The sequence below is a fragment of the Anopheles stephensi genome, chromosome X (assembly GCF_013141755.1).
Source record: "Anopheles stephensi strain Indian chromosome X, UCI_ANSTEP_V1.0, whole genome shotgun sequence".
Taxonomy (NCBI): domain Eukaryota; kingdom Metazoa; phylum Arthropoda; class Insecta; order Diptera; family Culicidae; genus Anopheles; species Anopheles stephensi.
The window spans coordinates 3824514-3844594 of record NC_050201.1 but is presented as its reverse complement, the minus strand read 5'-3'; the positions used below and the strand labels follow the sequence as shown (position 1 = coordinate 3844594).

The following is a 20081-nucleotide window of genomic DNA, read 5'->3' as shown; positions in this document are numbered from 1 at the left end:
CGTTCCACCGTCTCTAATCTGCACCGCTATGTTTCGTTCTCGCCTGCATTTCTTTTACTTCCTTTACTTTCATTTCGGTTCACGCTAATTTATCAGCCTGGCCCGATAGAGGCTGAGAAAGATGGTAGGCTCAGCCACAGATGGAGAAACCCCACAAGCGATATCGAACTTCGACATTGTATTACGTTCACTTGTTCGCACGCCACACAGCTCCGGTTGTGCCTAGCGCCGCGTTTGACTCGCTCGCTGCTCTACCGCTCCAAGAGCGTTGCCAACTTTCCTGGAACTTTCTTCTCCCACTCACGGGCGCTCGATGAGTCGCCCGATCTGCTCCACTGTTGGAGTGTGGTGCGGACAGAAAGCTTTCTTGGGGTTGAAAATTTCTCCCGCAGCAGCAGCAAGTTTTGGGACAGGATTTCCCTTCTGCGACACCCTTGGCGAAGAAGGTTGTTCAATGCTGCTTTTGCAATTCCGTTGCTGGACGGAAGAGAATGTTCGTTCGCTGCGAGATAAATGAAGTCAAACATGAAACGGGCTGGGCCAGCCGACCGAACGAGAAGAAGAGATGGAAATTGGCGGTAAAGCAGTAGCAGGTTAAAACGAAAGAAAAGCTTAGCTGGTGTAATTCGAGCCCCGAGCCAATCTTTGCTTTATGGCACTATGGGCTCGCACAAATATTGCAGGTCATTATAAATATGGTTTAACTATTCTTTTCAATAGTTATATGGTGTTGGAGGCTTGTTAATAATCGTGAGATTAATCTACCATCTCAGTTGTGTTAATGCGTTATTTTATTTAAATTTATTTATCATCTATTATTTTCTTCTTTTCGGACGAATTAGATACATGATGTGAGCGTGATATTACGTGCGAAAGTTTGAAGCAATCCGGTGGTTTGGGCCTACCAAAATAGCTCTATAGTCTGGGAGATGGGATTCCTCAAAAACTCTCACAGTCTGTCACCTGTCAATTTAAAATGTCGGCATTTCTGCTGTTACGTCATCAACGACCATTGCTCCCCCTTCCGAATATGGCTACCAGGAAAGCTTGGTCAGTTTTAGACAGAGTCTATTTCTGAAAGGTCTCACTTATCAGACATTACAACAACACATAATCTTAGTGTGGAAAAATGAATATCTAGGCCTGTCTGGAGGATGCATCAACAAGATTACTCCTCCTCAGTTTGAGCCTTGCAGGCCTATTTCTATACCCATATCGGTGTCCAAGAAGTCCAAGTCTATCCAAGACTTCAAGGGTCCTAACCACGTCGTTCGGTGCTATACTCATGACAGCAATAGTCCCACCTGAGTAGCTTAGCAAGTCTCCAGTTTTGGACAAAGTCCATGTCTCAGAAGCCTTTCTAAGTACTATGACTTCAAATTTCCTGCATATTCCTAGCGTCGTCTCTCACGACAGGTGTTTTGAGTGGAGATATGTCCTCAAGCTGTAGTGTGAATGGTTGACATCCAGTCGTTACTGTCTTTTGCCCCGAGATAGGTGAATTTTTGAATATCTTAGAAGGTCCTCAACAATCTCTCCAGGGCGCGCTGAGAGTAATCAGATTAGCTAAAGAGTTTGATGTAGAAAATACTGCAACTTAAACAAAATACTTGCTTGCTCACTCTCCTTCTTGGAGACTTCTTGAAGACGTTTTTGAAACTTAAGAAGTCAGTGAATATTTTTCCTGGCAGTTTGTAAGCATAAGATATTGAATATCCAACCCTCCAAACTTGACTCGACCGATCCCTTAGTGCCGAACAAGACATGATACAAACCCCGCTTTGTTTTCGCTCATCTCGCTCGCACCCTTCTGTCTTCGCCAGCGATCGAGCATATGATCGCGAGAGCAGTGCCCATCGATTGTTAGGGAAAGTAAATCGTCTTCGTCGGAGCGCGTGGAGCACGGCGCCCGGTTCCACCGTCGGTGCGTGTGGCGAACGCACCTTTCTCTCTGGCCACCACCACGGGCTCTTTCACTCGGCACACCAGCGTTACCGCTGGCCGTATGACAGCTTCCCAACCGTGCAGCGGATCGCGCACTACTCACAACCGTCTCGACCGTTCGCCGAAGCGGTAGGAACCTTGGAAAAGCCGCGTACAGCGTACAGTGTAGTGCGAGAGCGAGCGAGCGCCGCCAGGTCCCAGGGAAAATTTGGCGAAACCGCTCATCGCTGAGGCCCCCGTCACTCCCAAGCGGTTGAGCCTATCCACCGTTTGCGTTGCACCGAGGGAAAGGCACAACACGGCGGTGTGTGGCGTAGCTGTTAAGGAAAGCTGTCGGGGAAAACTGCCCACCAGTGCTGTGTGTAGTGTGGTCGCGCGCGTTTCCCAACCACGGCCTTGTGCGTTAGCGCCTCGGAAGCGCAAAGTGACGTGAGTGGATTGTTTTTTCTTTCTTTTCTGGTGGTGTGTCCAGTGTGTGTGTTTGTGTTTGTCTGTGTCTAAAGCCAATTTTCCGAAAGGTGTCCATTGCCTGCTAACTTTCCCGAGGTTGCGCGAGGAAGAAAAACCCGTGCAGGAAAAGAAAAGCGTAGTAACAGCGTTACGTAGTTGCGTCCAGTGGCGTTTAGCTTGAAATGCAGCCGTGTGCAGTCGAGTCGGTGAAAAAGTGTTTTTCCGAACGGTGATCAAGAAAAGCGTGGATAACAACGTACGCACGCACATCGCTCAATGGAGTACTAAAAGTTCGATCGATCGCCAGTTTTCTTCAAGCAACCAATCTTCCCCACCAGCAACAACAATCAAGTGGCGACAGATCGATCGATCGTGTGTGTGTGTGTGTGTTTGTTTGTTGCGTGTTCGTGCGTTCAGGGACATAACAGGCCCGTACGCACAGAGCAAGTAGCGCAACGCTGTGTATAGCAGGAAGCTGTTAGCCCGCTGGTGACGACCAAATGTAAGTTTGCTAGATGAGATGGAGGGAGAGAGGGGGGGGGAGGTAGAGGAAGGAAGGAAAAAAGAAAGTGAAGAAATACTACTAGTACCAAGCGTCAACAGACAGCACGATCCAAGGTCCTGCACTGCTGAGGTCAATGCTATTAGTTTGGGGGAAAAATTGGCATCTCTCCGCCAATCAGGTTAGTTGATGTGTACAGTGAAGAATCCCTTAGAGAAGACCTCTTCAAGATGGCGAGCTGCTTTGAGGTGAAGAAATTTTCAAAGTCCTTTCAATATCCGGAGATATCTTGTCTGCTAGAGCGCGAGCTCCAGAGCAAATCAAGAAGAGATCCAAAGTCTCTAGAAGATATTGAAGAAGAGAGTCTCAGATAATTCTCGAAGTTGTACATGTGATATCCAAAGTCATAATTGCTTTGATTCGTTGACAACTCATAATGGCTGAGTTGTGATACAAAGTTTATAGATCTGGAGATGAAGTCCCTGAGACGAATACCTCCGAATTCGTCGTTGTAAGTTGAGGACTCTAAGAATACCTCTAGAGAACTCTCTGCCTGTCTTTAGGCCGTAACTCTTACGAAATGCTTTCTAGACCAATAAAAATGGCGATTTTGATGAGAGTTGACAGTACGCTTCTTCACTACATCAATGTCAACAGATAAGACCTTGAAGATGGGATGTCCACAAAGACTTCCCGGGGCTTTTAAATCTATCCTATCTCCCCTTTTCTTTACCTCACTATATCGCAAGATATTGCGAGGATCAATCGAATTTTCTCGATCACCTTTTTCCATCATCCATCAACAAAAACAATGATGTCGGATGTCAATCGGAACACTCTATCGCTTCGTGAGAGTCTCCGACAAAAAAAAATCCCAAAAAGCAACAATTTCGTTGGTTTCTTGCTTTTGTTATCCACCACCTCCATACCTCACCTCGCGCTTACCCCGTTAGCCCATCCCCCACCAGCGCCACAAATTTGTGTGTGGTTGAAATCACGCTTTTGGATCGCTTTCGCTTTCATTTTGGGGGTTTAATTTTTATTTTTCCTCGGTGCGTTTCGTGCGTGCGTGTGTTACGCGAAATCAAAAGCCTTTCGCAGAACCTTGGTGCGTGGTGCGCGAAGGGTGTGGGGAGTGGCAGGTGGTGGTGGCGAGACGTGGCGTCCACCACCGGATTCCAAAGACACAGTTGGCCGGGGGGGTGAGTTTATTAGTTATTCCGTCGGGTTTGAACGTTTGCTTGTGATGGCGAACCGCGTTTGGTAACTTCAACGACCGAGCAGGACAGTTGGATGTGACTTACATTAATTGAAAGTTTTTTCGTAAATAATTTTAATGCTATTTTATAGCAACGTTTGTTATAAAATTTGATTAAAAAATCCTTAAAATACCAAGGAATAAAAGAGAATAATTTCGTTCCGATTTCAATCCTCTTTATCTAGGCCCTCTAAACCAGTGACGGTCTTGACCTCTTTTAGTCTAAAAGCTGGATATTGGCTGACCTCAATTATCCACAGCTGAATGCTAAGTCGTCCATTAGAAGAAGGGCAAGGTCTGGGTCCAGTACCGGATTACAGCTAAAAACCGGGCGCCGTACATCATCAACTTCGGCACTCGGCAGCACTCGAAGTGGTCTGGACCTCGGAATTTCTCGCTTCATTCCCCGCAGCTGGACAGTGCGTCCTGCCGATTTAACTTCCCTTGATAGCTTTGATATGCATCAAGGAATGATTTTAAGCCAGCAGATTCATAAACTGCTCGGAACTAATATCTGCCCTACCAGACTCCCGTGGCCACTTCCCGGGACCTGCCAGAATAAGAGTAGCTTTTTTTTTCGCGGTCTCACTACACACAACGGGAAGGTCCGCATTTTATTCACATGCAATCGAACCGACTGTGTATAACTGTTAAATCGCATCTCTTTTTTTTTTGAGCTCACCCGTCGGGACCATCCACTGGTTGCAGCACCACGGTGGCGATGGGGACGATGCCGTGCAAGCTGGGGAAGCAAACCGGAAAGCAACATAGCGAAACGCAACAACGAAATGAAAAAAAAAAACACGAGAGAGAAAAACGGTACCCGGTACCACACCATCTAACGGAAACGACGGTTCATCTCTTCAAACACGGCGAAGTAGCGAACTGTAAACTGCTGCTGATTGTAGGGGAGCGCAAGAGGCATGAGAACTGTGCTAGATTTGCCATATTGGGGTTGGGGATTTTTGTAGAACGAACGGCACCTGAGCGATTACACCGTATTCACGCCACGCCAAATAATTGGAGCCAAACAAACAAAGCTGGGCGCAAACAAGGGGCTACACTTCAGGATAGCTGAGCTGCGGGCTAAGAAATTGGTCCTAACAGCTCAGGAATCTGGCTACCCGATTTACATAGGGCAAGTTCTTCAAGCCCTTGCCGGAGGTTTTTGCTTCTCGCGCTCGGTTAAGTCACTTGAGAGTGACTGATATTGTATAAGTGTTTTCAAAAAAAAAAGTGAACGGAGTTTGAAATTTTGCAACCGGAACAAATTACGTTAGGACCCCGATTAAGTTTGCACCGAGCAGAAAACGGACGCATGCATCTTAATCGTTACTAATCGTCACGCATAAGCAGGCGTTATTATGTTTCCGCTTTTCCATCGCGGCAGCCTTCGCGTTCGTTGCGTTTCGCCGTCATGCACGATTACCATTTGTTGTGGAATTCAAAACTGCATTTCCGTTAGCTTGCTTGGGACCGCGGGGGCCGATATAGTTGGCTTTGGGTGTAGGCATTACTCATAACGTTCCAGACAGCCTCCGGTGTAATGCTAGACGATGCTTGCTAATTAACATAGCGTAGAGTTGATCGTATGCAGTGTTTTCTGCGCATAGACGAGATGCTTGAGAAGATCAAATAACGCAAAGGAACAGCAGCAAAGTGCCTGGGGCTTAAGTTTCATTGCCCTTCTGGATATCTCTCTTCTTTAGCTCTACGTCCTATGGAGAGCTTGTCCTACCATAACTAACTTCATTAACTTAGGATATCCGTAACTGGAAAGTCTAGCTCCAATGTCCTTCTGGACATCTTATGCAGGTCTTGGCCTATTATTACTAGCTTGCTTAATTGAGGTTGCTCGTAGCTCGATAGTTAAGCTTCAATCTCTCTTCTTAAGCTCCACAGCCTACAGAGATCTTGGTCTACTGTTACTAACTCCCTTCAGTAAGGTTTCTGATAGCTTGATAGTCAGTTCTGCCTCAGCTCTGCATATATGTGGTTAAAAAAAAAACTGATTTTCGGGGCACGGTCCATGTATCCATGATGTCTTGATGAGGCTGGAGAAGATTCCTAATGTATGGCCGGTTTGCAGACAGCACTTCAGCTATTTCGTTTTTAGTGCTGACTCTCAATCCAAGATTGGTAAAATTGATCACGACTCCGAAGGTGACATCTCTTCTTTTTTGGAAGAGCTTCGTACAACCTCAAGAGTTCTTAGGCTATCATTACTGGCTTCTAACCATTCCCTTTGTCAGTATTTACTCGCAAGGTCGACATTACTTTGGTGTTCCGAGAATCTCCATGTCTAGGGTTTGAACCGATCGCTTGAGCCTCTTGGTGAGCTTTTGCTCCATATATGCCTCTATATGCCTACGCCGGTCTTCACACGGCAGGACTAGGGTTCAAGTCTCAACTGGGCCATTCCCCCATAGTGAGGAACTGACTATTCAACTATGCGGTAACAATAAGTCTAGTAAGCCAGGGATGGCAGGCCATGACCTTACGAGGTCGTTAGGCCAAGAAAGAAGAAGAAGTCTCTATATCATCAGACACTATCTAGATCATATCTCGGTAGGCTTTGATGAGATCTAGACATGGGACGAGCTAGATGGAGGTCCTCAAAACTAAGAAGACATTAGATGCTGCTTAGGAACTTTAGGAAACTTCGACTCATCAATCCAACGTAGACATCAATATCCGAAGTCCATGGTCTAGGATGGCCTCGGGAGCACTCGTAAGAATCTTAAACTTACATCTTCAAAATTCCATATTCTACGAAATCTGATTCTGAACATGATTCAAGGATTCTGGAGTTGTCATGATATTTTTACTTCCAGCATTAACCCCCATAAGTCTAAATATGATCTCGAAACCGTTTACTCTAAATAAGAGTGATCGGTGGCGCCGTGAAGCATTACTACAAGCCATACTTACCATACCTCAATGCTAGCTGTACTCTGTACTGTACTGTACTCTGTACCATGTCGCGATTTAAATTGAAAATTTGTTTTCTCTCCCTGCTTTAATCAATTCCACTCCCCCGTTCCTCCAAAAAAGGCGGAAAAATGAAAAGCGTGCTAAAGTACAATTTAAAAAAAAAACCCGCTCAGAAAACTCGGCGTCGTCGTTCGGGGTGAACACAATATGGCAATAAGGAATTAAGCATGCCGCCTTAAAGCAGACAGGAGAGAATGTTTCACGCCAAATACCGAAAACCAAACCGGTCGCCTAAATTGAATTATGACCTTAAACAATTGCTGCGGCACGCTAATTTTGCGTTTCCTGGTCGCTTTATTGACTTTCGACAGTCTTTTTTTTTGTTCGCTCTGTTTCGCCATGTTTTTTTGTTGTTTCTCTCACCCTCGTTCTCCGCCCGTGGGCTACGACGTCTTAAAAACTTACACTTGTCAAAAGTATAAAAGCAAATTATGCTCCCCTTTTCCCATTCACAAGACCACTTAACAGTTCGCCGAAAAATAAAAAAAAAACCCGAGCAAAGGCGCGTTTTTCCACGGGATATATTTTTGCAGCTAGACACAACGCGCTTACGCGAACATTCGCCAAGACGAAGGTGGGGTGGGGGAGCTGGCTGCTCGCTATAATAGGCTCGTCGATAGTTAATAGTGCATTGACTTCAACTTCGCCCCTGTGCGGCGGCAGTGCAAACAATTAAAGAGAAATGAAAAGAGAAAACTTGAGCGCAGCGCAGCTGCTGTGACGCTGGACGCGCAAAAGGAAAAACAAAAATACAAACGGATATGCGCTAACACACACACCTGTGTGGTCCAAACCAACATGTAGGGTCTTAAAGTGAAAGAAAATTTTCAACAAACTCTCCCACTCTTTGCTTTCGTTCAGACACACACACACACACATGTTGCTCTGGGCGAGGAAATGCAAAGCAAAACACTAACATAAAATTTTGTAGCGAAAATAAGGCGACTGTTGTTGGCGAAACCGTAGCCAACAACAGACTAGCAGGCAAGAAAGCAAAAACACACACACACAAAAAAAGGGGTAAAAGAGAAAGGAAAAAGGTGCGAAATTGTCTTGCGGGGTGCGATTGATATTTATGGAAAATTCGTTAAGTACAATAACTTACTCCACCACTTAGTTGTGGCGAACGCAAAAGCACGCAACGCAAAATTGAACGCAGCTGGGAAAAGTAGCATGGATTTGCATGGAGCTGAGAGCCATGGGGATCTGAACAGGGGAATAAGTCACATTTTCTTCGCAACAAGAACTTAGCCTTAGGGGTGAAAATTCTGCCTGAAAAAAAAAAAATAATTATAAGCCGATCAATTTTCCAATAATAAATGCCAAAAGCTCCCATCCCATCGGTTCGCTCTTCCTTGTTTCACCCCGCACGTACCCCCATTATGATACCCGCTCACTACCGCCTATAGCGTCTTACTTCCTTGCGCTATTAAAACAGCAACAACAACGGTTGAATGTTTTCCGTAAGCACCGATCGCTTTTCCACCTCTTCTTCTTTTTTTTACCTCTTCTTGTGCTTTGGAATGTGGGCGATTATATTTTTGTTTCCATCCATCCATCCACTCTGCATTCGTGCAACATTCCGGGAAATAATGCAATGCAGCGAAGGAAAACCCACTGCGAGCTGCAAAACGGGAAATAAATACACCCTAAAGGCGAACCCCTAAGCTTTTCCTAGCACTTGTCGTTTTTTTTCCACCACAAAGGAAGGAAGTGAACCCTGTTCGGTTGTGCATTATAGATAGGTGTATGGGTGGGTTGTGAAAGGTGCTCTAATTTTAACGTTGTGATGGTTAGTTATCATAATTTCGATTGGTCAAATCGGGTGCGTGCTGGTTGAAAAAGGGAAAAGATGCGGAACTGGGTAGGTGCACCGCTTAATGCGATCACTTTTATAGCTACGCTTGTGGCGGACCGGTCGGGTGGCTCTCGTGGTTGTGTGGTATGGTGATTGGACAGGTACGCTGGAGGTCGGTGGATCGAAGCTCTCTCTCCATCTCGTGATCATCACATTGTCATCTTTATTTAAGGGGTTTCTGGACTGATTTCCTGGATGATGATGAGGATGAGGATGAGGCTTTAAATGACTTTATGTTATATGTGACTAAAAATGTAAGAGAAAGGAGAGATTCGTGCTCAGCCCAGCCGCCCCCAAGCCATTATTTAGTATGGGGTTCTTCTCTCTCACTCGTCGTCATCCTAACTTTTTTCCTTTGGGATTTCTTATGACTTGCGATACAGAAATAATGGCTTACATTTCCGTATGCAGTTTCGAGCACTTTTTTGATACTTTAGTTAGAAAAAATCAGTCACGATCTACATTTTTTTTAAATTTCTTGATCATCGTTGACCTTGTCAAAAGAGCTAAAAAAACTGATTGAGTAATTTTCGAGTAGCTGCTCGAATCTCATTTTTCTAGTATTACTTTAGAGCAATCAATGGCGGTGGCTTGTTATGCCTGTCAATTAGCATCGAGAGCTTGGCTTAACTCTCATCACAGACCATTGAAGTCTTCAAGTTCCCTACTTTTCTGCTACTAATTGTGATATTAATTCGAAGTTGAAATTAGCACAGTCACTTGTAAGCATCGAATTTCGAATCTAAAGCTCTTGGTGATCCATATGATGAAACGAGGTTCGATGTTTTATTGATGATCTTTTATGACGTTTCGCTTTATCAGTCTGCGGCTAATTTCCTTGAACGCTTAGCCCTATGGCTCAACACACGTTTTCCTTCTCTCGACTGTACCAGATTGACACTTGTCGGGGCTGTGTAACGAAACCTCTTCCAATTAGTCTTTACATAATGGACATTTTATGACAGACACACACACACGCACACGCTCACGCTTGGCGATTTTCTAGGGCGTCCTAACGAGAGCAGAGACTGCGAGGAAACTAGGTTTTTGAATCGTAACAAAAATCGTTAAGCTTAAAGCCTTGAAAACGTAGCAAAGAGACAGAGAGAGAGCGCGCGTCAGCTGTCACTAATCATGGCGTTTATCGCGCGTTCTTTGCAGCGATAGGCAGGCCGCGGGCAAACGTGTTGCAGAACCAGCCTAAAAGTGGAGTATACTGCCGATTACAAGGAATCCAGATACCGGCTGCATCTGGATTCGTCCCATGCTCAAACGATGACCTCGATTGAGCGTCCAGCCGGAGGTGCTCTCGCGCTGCACTATGCAGCGGCCCGCGGTTGCCTCGATTGCGTGCGCCTGCTCACTGAAGCTGCACCGGACATTAGGTAAGTTGGCCGCTGTTTGCTCGAAACCGCGTGCCGCCTCTGTTTTGCTTTAACCCTGGGCGCTGGTTTGTATCTTGCAGCGCCAACACGCAAATGGACAACGATGTGACGCCGGTGTATCTGGCCGCGCAGGAGGGCCATCTGGAGGTGCTGAAGTTTCTCGTGCTGGAAGCGGGCGGTTCACTGTACGTGCGGGCCCGCGATGGCATGGCACCGATCCATGCGGCCTCGCAGATGGGATGTCTCGATTGCCTTAAGTGGATGGTAGGTCGTAGCCGGCTGTCGTGCAGTAACACCAGGATTTCTGGACAATTTCTGACGATTCGGTTTTTCTTTGCGGTGCAGATCGAGGATCAGGCAGTGGATCCGAACTTGCGCGATGGTGATGGTGCCACACCGCTCCATTTCGCGGCATCCCGTGGCCATCTGAGCGTTGTCCGGTGGTTGCTAAACCATGGCGCCAAGCTATCGCTGGACAAGTACGGGAAAAGCCCAATCAATGATGCGGCCGAAAATCAGCAGGTCGAGTGCCTGAACGCACTGGTACAGCACGGCAACATGAATGGGGTGAGTGGTGGTGACGCACCGGACAATCAAACTTCGCCCAAGCAACATCGCCATCAGCTGCACGACGCGTACCAATCGCAGGTTCTGCCGGGTGGTGTGGGTGCTGCTCCCGGATCACTGCCCAAGCAGGCACGCGTTTCGCGCAAGAGTTCGGCCGGCGGGAATCATGGGCGGCCGGGTAAGCCGCTGATCGGTGGCCATGGCCACAATCATCACAGCAACACGATGATGTCGACAAAGTCTTCCACCGGCAGCTCGGACTCGGAACCGTTCTATCTACATCCGCCGACGATTCGCAAAACGAAGGTACGCTAGAATAGCTTTCCAGTGGTTTGGGAAGAATTGTTTTGAGAACTTTCCTTTGTGTGTCTAGGACGGCCTGTACGCTAGACAGTCCCCGGACAGCTATTACGGACCGGTGCTACCGAACGATGGGGTGTACGTGAATCCGATGCGCCGCGGTTCTTCAACACCGCCGAGCCCGAGTGGCAGCATCTCCGGTGAATCGTTCTTTCTCCACGACCCGCAGGAGGTGATCTACAATCGCGTGAAGGATCTGTTCGATGCTGACAGTGGGCTAAAGGATGAGAAGATCGTCAACAATCGATCGATAGGTTGGTAGTCAGGGAGTCCTCAAGAAATCCCTCAGAAACCTTGATACATCGTCTAATCGTTCCTCCTAAAACCATTCTTCTTGGGTGTATAGTGCAAGCTGAGGTTCATTCGAGTAGCAGCGGAGCTGCCAGCGGTTCTGACGAGGACCTCTCTGTGTCCTCCTCACACTCCGGTGGTGATGGTGGTGGAGGTGGTGGTGGCGGAGGTGGTGGTGGTGGTGGTGGTGGAGGTAGTGGCATCGGTGGTGTAGGCAGTGCCGGTGGCGGACCCGGGATAGACCTGATCAACGGCAATCTCTCCAAGACCTCCAATGTGAACAGTAGCGCCACCAGCCACGAACACGACTACGAGGACATCTATCTGATGCGGGAGGAAACGCAGTACGTTGGTGGTACGCCGAACCGTAGCGCCATCGGACGGAGCCGTTCGAGGGATAGTGGTTCGCACAGCCGGTCGGCCAGTGCCAGCTCGAACCGTAGCGACGTCGTACTGCAGCTCACTGGCAGCGGCAACAATAATCAGGTAAGCGGGTGTTTCACTTTCGCATTTCGAGCAGCTTCAAAACTTGTCGGCGTTAAACCGCGTTTGCTGTGGCTGCAAGGGAAAGTAGTAGGGCAGTGCCTAAATTGGGTCATTTCATATTCACTCTGGTCACGCTGGTTCTTCTTCCTCTCGTTCTCTCTCTCGGTCGCGCGTACGTTCTTGCCGCATCCCACAGTCCTCGCTGGTGAGCAACAACAAGGAGCATATGCTGCTGGCCAAAAGGAACAATCTGCTGTACGAGCAGCAGCGCGGCCAGCACGGTACGAAACCGTTGTCCACGAAATCCATCTACAGCATGGGCAAGGGCACCAAGGGTTCGAACCATCCGTACCCGGGGATGGTGCCGCAGCGCAAGCACGCCGACGACTACTCCACCAACACGCTGCGCTCGTCCTGCACCGGGGACAACGCGTACGAGAGCGTCTGCTCGCCGGAGGACGTGTACGAGCGGGCGGCCGAGATGGGACTCGGTGGCAGCAAGCAGCTTCCGCCGCACGCCAAGTCCCATCAGTCGCCGAGCGCGTTCGCGGGAGCAAATGGAACAACCGTTAGCGCGAATGGTGCCACTAACGGTACCGGTGCTCATGCAGCAGCCACGTCGTCCGCGGCGCCACCGTCCGCATCGGCCGCAGCCAAACGAAACGGGCCGACGCAGCTGAATGAAGAAAATGAAAATGCAGGTAAGCAATGCCCATCGGTTAGCCTACATACGCGGAGGGGCCCTGGTCGGTAGTCTGGGAGGCAGTCCCCGGACGCACAACTTTAACACGCCAAACGAGATTTTCATGCTCTATTAAAAGTGGAATCGAAATAATCGCATCTAGGCTCGGCAAAAGAAGCAAATATTAATGAGCTTGTCCAGCTGAGTGGATTTTTAAAGGAAAACCCGCAAACCGAGCCGAACAGTGTGTGTGTGTGTGTGTTTGTGTGATCGGGTAAATAGACACGAGATATTCTACTCTTTCTCCTCCCAGTTCCAAGGCAAGCTCAGTGCGCTGCCCCAGTGTGCTCTCGTTCGCTACCCACACTGATGCTATCTTTCGCCACGCTACTTTCCTTGCATTTTCCACCAAGAAAACGTAAATCACACCCTTGTGTACCAACTCCCCCGCCGAGGCCTACATTAAGACGCCCTAAACTGTGGTCCATTGCTGTTGTTGTCTTGAAGCGCGAAGAAACGTGATGGTTTAACTTCTGCACAGCGAATCGGGGAGCTGGCGGTTGGCGATTAACGTCAATGATCGGTTCCATTACCGTTGGGCGTTGATACGATTTGTGAGCTGTGAAACCTCTTCCAATTGAGGAAGGAGAATTAAGGCTTCTATTTCAGAATCTTCAAGGTTTCTTTACAAAAGTAGGAAAACCTTAATTTGTTCAAGGTTTTTGCATAGAAGAAACTTAATCTTACATTGTATCAAAGTTGATTAGACCACTGTGAAGCAGTGAGCTTACAGAGCTGTACTACTTAGACCAGCTAGTTTTCTGGAACTAGTTTTTGTGGAGATTAGATCCTCGAAGGAAAGTAGGCAATGCAATCAGTGTTGGGCCATCTTGGTAACGCTTCAAGTATGCTCTGAATAAATTCGCCGACATTTCCTTTCACTTAAGCAAAGTTGCTTCTAGCTGCACTAAGCGGACGCATGTCCGCAAGTTGAAGTTCAAGATATTCAAGGCTCAATCTAGCTCTCCCGCTTTGCGGTGCATCCAGTGTTTTTAGAGCTAACGCCTCCTTCTTCATCTCGTATACCTTTCTCTCTCACCTCTCCCCCAGGACCTCCGCCACCCCCACTTCCCCCACCGCTGAAGGCAAGCAACTACGGACATATTGGGCACGGGGCGCATCCGGCCGCGGCTGCTGCAGCAGCGGCAGCGGCAGCCGCTGCCGCCGTTGCCGCCGCCACACTAATTGGCGGATCGCGCGATGGCTACGAGTACGCGAAAAATGTGCGCCCGGGCTACGACCAGCAGACCGTGGCGTACGGTGAACAGCAACAGTACCTTAATGTGCCGCACAAGCGGCTGCTGCACGGTGGCGGTGGACATACGGACGGCGGGGAGCAAAACAATGGCGAACATCAGGATTCGGATTCTGGGCTGGAGGTGCTGGAGGAGTCGACGCTGAAACCGTCCGATCTGATTCGTGGCAATCACAACCGTAGTATGTCGATTATATCCGGTAAGTTAATTTTTCGACCGACCGATGAAGAATTGGTGGAGCAAATTTGGGTCGCTTTTGTGGCTTTTCGGGATATTTCTGAAGACACGAGATTGTTGGAGTGGGTATTGTAAGGGTAAAATACTTCAAGGCTTCTGTGGTGGTTGCAAAAATGGACGTCTTTTGTAGGTCACGGAGTCGGCAAGTGTGGCGTCGCCGACTTCCAGAGTGACTTCAAGGTATCAAACCCCCAGAATATCTCCAGGGTACACCTCTCTCAGTCAGTCATGTCACGGATGTGAGTAATGACAGACCAAGCTGTCCTCTTGAGGTGTATAAAGTCAATCAAGAAGAGCCAGAGTTGGGAGATCTTCCACTAGAGATTGATCTCGTCAAATCCGCCCGCCCCTCTAATGAAGCAACATTATCGCAATCAGGAAATGCAGATTAGCCAGATATTGTCTCTCCGTCTCCGTTAACGTCTCAGAGATCTCCCAGACATCCAATCTTGTGTTTGTTATAGTTTCACCAGAGGCTCAGATCTTACGCATTGATTGCCCCATTATTGGCGATCGAGCTGGTGAAATTATTAGTATATAGACGGTGGAACCTCCTGAAGCACCTTCACCGTTGTGTGGACCTTACCGTGTTGTTTATTTTTCTTTTCCTATAATTACAAAAGGGTACCCCGTCACTCACCTCCCATCTTCGCCTGCCTTTGTCTGCTCTTATTACTTATTACTTATTATCTCGAGCTGATCGATCCAAGCAAAACAAGCTGCTTTTTCATCTTCTTTTCGACTCTGTCACGCTTCCACGTATATATATATATAATATATCGCGTTCCTTTCACGAATTTTCTTTTCGCCCCTATGCATAACTCGGTGTGCGCGTGTCTAGGTGTGTGTAATTTATTGGCATACCTTGCACTTTGGTGGCGTGCGAATGGGTTCCGAAGTTTTGCGTGCCCGTCGGCACTCTACTCCAGGTGGGAAGAAACGAGACGGACACGGATGGAAGTTTTTCACATCTTGGGCGAATTAAAGAAACGATCGGATCAGCCGATGTCTGTGCGTGCGTCGGGGGGTGTATGTGCGCAAATCAGTGGAGCGGCACTTTTCCCCTGACTCGAAGCGAAAAAACAATCTCTCCCCGGATGCTCCACCGAAAGAGCTTGCGTGCGCGTGTGTGTGTGAGTGTTAGCGTGCGATATGGGAAAACAGGGAACTAAGAGTAGCTTGCACAGAGACTTCAGGAAAGATCAGGCTAGACTAGGCAGACAAGACAGAGCGCCGTTTGGAATTGGATGAAGCAGTAGCGAATGGTTCGCCGCTTTTCCTTTGCCTCGTGTTATGTTTTTTTCTTCTCATGCTTTCTTCTTTCTTTTCCCCCATTTTGTTTTCTCTTCCCTTCCCCCTCGCCCGAACCGTACCTGTAAACGCCTGCGTGTGTGTGTGTGCGGTTTTCTTCATTTCCCTTATTTTCGAAAACCCCGGTGAGCAGCGAATAAGAAAGCCAAACTAATTCAAGCGAACGGCAACGCTGGTGGTGGCGGCGGCGGCGGCGGCAGCAACCTACATAGCCTATGTGCGGCGGATACCAGCTTACCATACGGCTCCAAGCCGTCCCGTACCGGAGCAGCAACGTCAGTCGACGACCAGCACTGCCATCAGCAACATCACCATCAACCGCGGCTGGTCAACATCCAGCCGGCACCAGCAAGCAACCATCAGCAGCAGCAGCAGCATCAGCAGGGACATCCGGGACCGAACCTGGTAAACAAGCAGCTAGTGCTACCGTTCGTGCCACCCAGCTTCCCGAATGGTACCGGTGACGGTTCCAACCATCTCATCAAACCGTCCGAATATCTGAAAAGCATCAGTGACAAGAAATCCAATGCAGGCTCGCAAAGGTTAGTGTGTGTGTCGTTCAAGTGTCCAGCCCGCCACTCTAAACCAGTGATCTTCAGTGATCCTGTGTAGTGTAGAATCGTGGGTAATTTTTCTTGAGGTAGTCTAGAATTACTACTACCCTGAGTACAGCCTAGCTTCAGAGATCTCCAGTGAACAGCTTGGGCTCCAACCGAGCTTCGGGAGCCGTAGAGCGCTCTTACAACCGTTACGCTGTCCGGTTTCTTTTTCGGATAGGTTTCTACTTCCTCCCCTACCTCGATTGCGCTTTCCTCCGGTGCTTTTTGGATGACGTTCGTTGTGCTCCAATTTGTACGCCTTACTTACTGGCGGATGAAAGCTACGTTGCATTTGCAACGGCTCTCGAGCTGTTTTCTGTTGTTCCACTTAGATCTAGTGAGGTGGTTTTCTGGGTGTGTTTTCTTTCCTTACATTCAACTTCTCCGGTGCGGATTTCTGCCGGCAACCTGTTGAAAGTCTATCGCCCACACGTCGGTGCGTCAGCAGTTGTGTTCGCTCAATAATTGTATCTCCCTCTCCCCCTATTTCGGCTAGATCATCTGACACGGAGGATTATATGCCATTGAACACGGCCCTGATTGTGCAGGCGGGATCGGAACCACCGAAACCGCCCCCACCACCCCCAGCACCACCGCTCCACACCCTGCACAGCGCGATCCTGTCCGGGTCGGCAACGTTACAGTCCGCGCTGTCGCACCACAGCGCCACCGGTGGGGCACGGTCCGGCGAACCGGCGGCCGGCGAGAAGGGCCCGAGTGGCGGTGCGCATCCACCGCCCCCACCACCCCCCCAGGACACCGACATCCGGAAGCTGCATCAGCCACTGTCCGCCATCTCGATCCAGGACCTGAACAGTGTGCAGCTGCGCCGCACCGACAAGATGCTGGCGAAAACGTATTCCGCGCCGACGCGCAGCATCAGCATGCAGTGTCTGTCCAGCACGAGCGAGCAGTTCCTGTCGCAGAAGACGGACCTCATAGCGGAGCTGAAGATGTCGAAGGACATTGCCGGCGTGAAGAAGATGAAGGTCGAGCGGGCGAAGCTGGAGGACCGGCAGGCGAACGAGGTGTACTCGGAGGTGACGCGCCAGTTTACCGCACAGAACTACGTCGATCAGGTAGGGTGGACATCAACAACAACAAACTTGGTTTGCAAGTTCTTGGTGCAAGTTTGGTGTTTGGGACCTCCTCATCTCATCTATCAGGAACTCTGGTCTTTACGGGGGGAAAAAATGGTTTTCGGTGTTGGGAGAGCTTCCGGGTGTTAACTCTTTATCATACAATCTAACAGAAAACATTATTTATAGTCATAACGGCAGATGGTGCTTTGCTTCTCTCTCTCTCTCTTACTTCCTATTCTCATCATTTTTGATCGTTAAACCGGTAATCCATTTTATTGTGACGACTTCATTACCATTCCTAATAGCTTCCGAAGGCTTTTTATTGCCTTCGTATTCGTTCCAATTGCCCAACGGTACGGGTTGACCCAGTTCGGTGGAAGCTTTCCACGTGACTGCATCCCCCCAACGAGCACTCACACCTTCCATTGCTTTTCCATTTTCCCGTTTCCGTGTGTTTGCTTCCCTGTTGCACAAAGATCTTCCTTTCACAGTAGTTGAGTTCTAACCACCATCCTCCACCACCATGTTTTACCCTCGCTCGCAAATCACGCACCGTACGCACGCCATCGCCACCACACCACACACGTCACGCCTATCCATCCATTTTGTGTTTTTCTGGTCTCTGTTCTCGATAGCCTTATCATACAGCTGATAAGATCTTTCAGGTACCGGAGCGCGACAACGCCGGCAACATCATACCGGACTGGAAGCGGCAGATGCTCGCCAAGAAGGCGGCCGAAAAGGCGAAGAAGGAGTTTGAGGAGCGGTTAGCGCGCGAGGCGGAGGATCGCCGGCTGTCCGCGATTCCGAAATGGAAGCGTGATCTGATCGCACGCAAGGAGGAGGCAGAGAACAAGCTGAAGTAAGCGTGCAGGATAGGAGCAGGATTCATTGAACCCACCCTTTTGAAACACTTTCCTTCCCGCAGGTCGTCCATATACACACCAAAAGTAGAGGAACCGCAGCGCCGGTCAGACACATGGCGCAACCGGATCACGCAAAGGGCCATGTCGATCGACAACATCAGCTCGTACGGGGCCGAATCCGAACCGGGCATGCTGCGCTACAACAAGGAAAACCAGTATCAGTACCCGTCCATCAACAATGGGCCCGCCGGTGGCGGCCATTTCGGACAACCGAACGGACCGAACGGCAAAACGTCGAATGGTGGGTCGGCTGGCGGCAATGGCACGAGTGCACCACGCTGCTCGATGGAAAACATCAGCAATGGTAAGCTGGAAGGTGGTACGGCACACGGTTACCATCTGCCGGACATGGCACCGTCCACGCCGAGCGAATCCGTGTGTGCCAACGACGATGACGACAGTGAGCAGATTATCCCGTGGCGAGCACACCTGCGAAAAACCAACAGTCGACTATCGCTCATCGGCTAAGCGGAGATGTGGGAGGACCACAGTGGAGTTCTTGGAGAGCAAACAAGCGGGGGAGGAGAAAAAAAAAACGCTCAGTAAATAGGCAGTTATCAGTTTCACTTGATCAGTATCAGCTTCCTGCAATGCGCATCAACAAACTTCAGACTTGCTAGAGAGATAGCTAGATAGCTGTCGAGAGAGAGAGAGAGAGAGAGAGAGAGAAAAGGGGAATTGGAAACTTCAAAAAAGGGACTTCAAAATTCCAGATTCCACACTTTTGTATTGCATAATAGATGGATACTACAAAACCTAGAAGAAGACTAGCAATCGCGAGAGAGAGAGAGAGAGAGAAAACTAAACGCCGAAGATTTCGTTGCAATATTATTTTTATTAATACAATTGTTACTATTATCTGTACTTTAATTATTGTTGTTATTATTATTATCGTAATTATTATAATTATTATTGCTATTATAATTTACATCTCACAACGCGGTTCTTTCGATATCCTATACTGTTGTGCTGAGCTCGCTGTTGAAACGCGTGAACTAACTGAACATAGGTTTTTTTTTTTACTATTATTACTACACCTATTGCAGCAAGCGACGGTGGGGCTCAATCAATAGCTAATAGCAGTTATAAGTATGGCGCTACCTTTAGTGATATACATCTTATACCTATTCCGGAATATACTAGAATACCCGTCTGAATAGATAGTGCTTTCGTTCCTTCCTTCATTTTTTGCCTTTGGCCCCGTTTTTTTCTCTCGTAATATATTCGGTTAATCGGTTTTGGGTTGGTGAGTCGTAGCTAGGACTAGAACACTGAAACTAAATATTTGAAGCCAATGACGGTGCACGATCGTTCGGATTTGGACGTTTCCCCCTCCAGAGAAGGCAATGTGCAATTTATGCTTTGGTGATACGCTGTGAAGTGTAAAGCAGTAGGAGGAAAAGTTATAGCAAACACAAAATCGAAAATGTTACAGAAAACCCCCTGAAAACTACCGGTACTGGTGGAAGTAATGCTCAAACAAGGCCCCGCAATGATATATATACATTCTGCGATAGGGCTCTGTACATCATTAGTGGAAACTTTTATGCGACATTTAATGGAAATTAGTCATGTTATGGTCTGCAAAAAAAACTTAATAAACTTCTACGGAAATAATGTTGTGTATTTTTTTTGTGTTAGTATGATATTAAGCGATCAAGGGAACGTAAATGCATGCGAGAACACGAGAAAAGAGATAGTTTCCCTTTGGGCGATGATTTTGGTTCAGTTTGGTACGAAATGCGCCGTAAGGTATGCAACACGCAATACAAGCTTCTGGCGGATGCACAATAGGGCTGCTATTGGACATGTGGATTTTGTGTTAAATAAATG

The 20081-nt window shown here is 48.3% G+C and overlaps 1 protein-coding gene across 1 annotated transcript; it reads left to right on the top strand.

Moving 5' to 3' along the window:
- The first annotated feature begins 1979 nt into the window (after positions 1 to 1979).
- LOC118504910 (AT-rich interactive domain-containing protein 1B) lies at positions 1980 to 19845 on the top strand. Its single transcript, XM_036039982.1, has 12 exons — positions 1980 to 2896; positions 10168 to 10391; positions 10472 to 10655; positions 10737 to 11264; positions 11332 to 11572; positions 11665 to 12095; positions 12292 to 12796; positions 13888 to 14292; positions 15775 to 16183; positions 16737 to 17319; positions 17988 to 18184; positions 18251 to 19845. The coding sequence occupies exons 2-12, from the start codon at positions 10282 to 10284 to the stop codon at positions 18714 to 18716; spliced, it is 4059 nt and encodes a 1352-aa protein (XP_035895875.1). The 5' UTR covers positions 1980 to 2896; positions 10168 to 10281; the 3' UTR covers positions 18717 to 19845.
- The last annotated feature ends 236 nt before the right edge of the window (positions 19846 to 20081 follow it).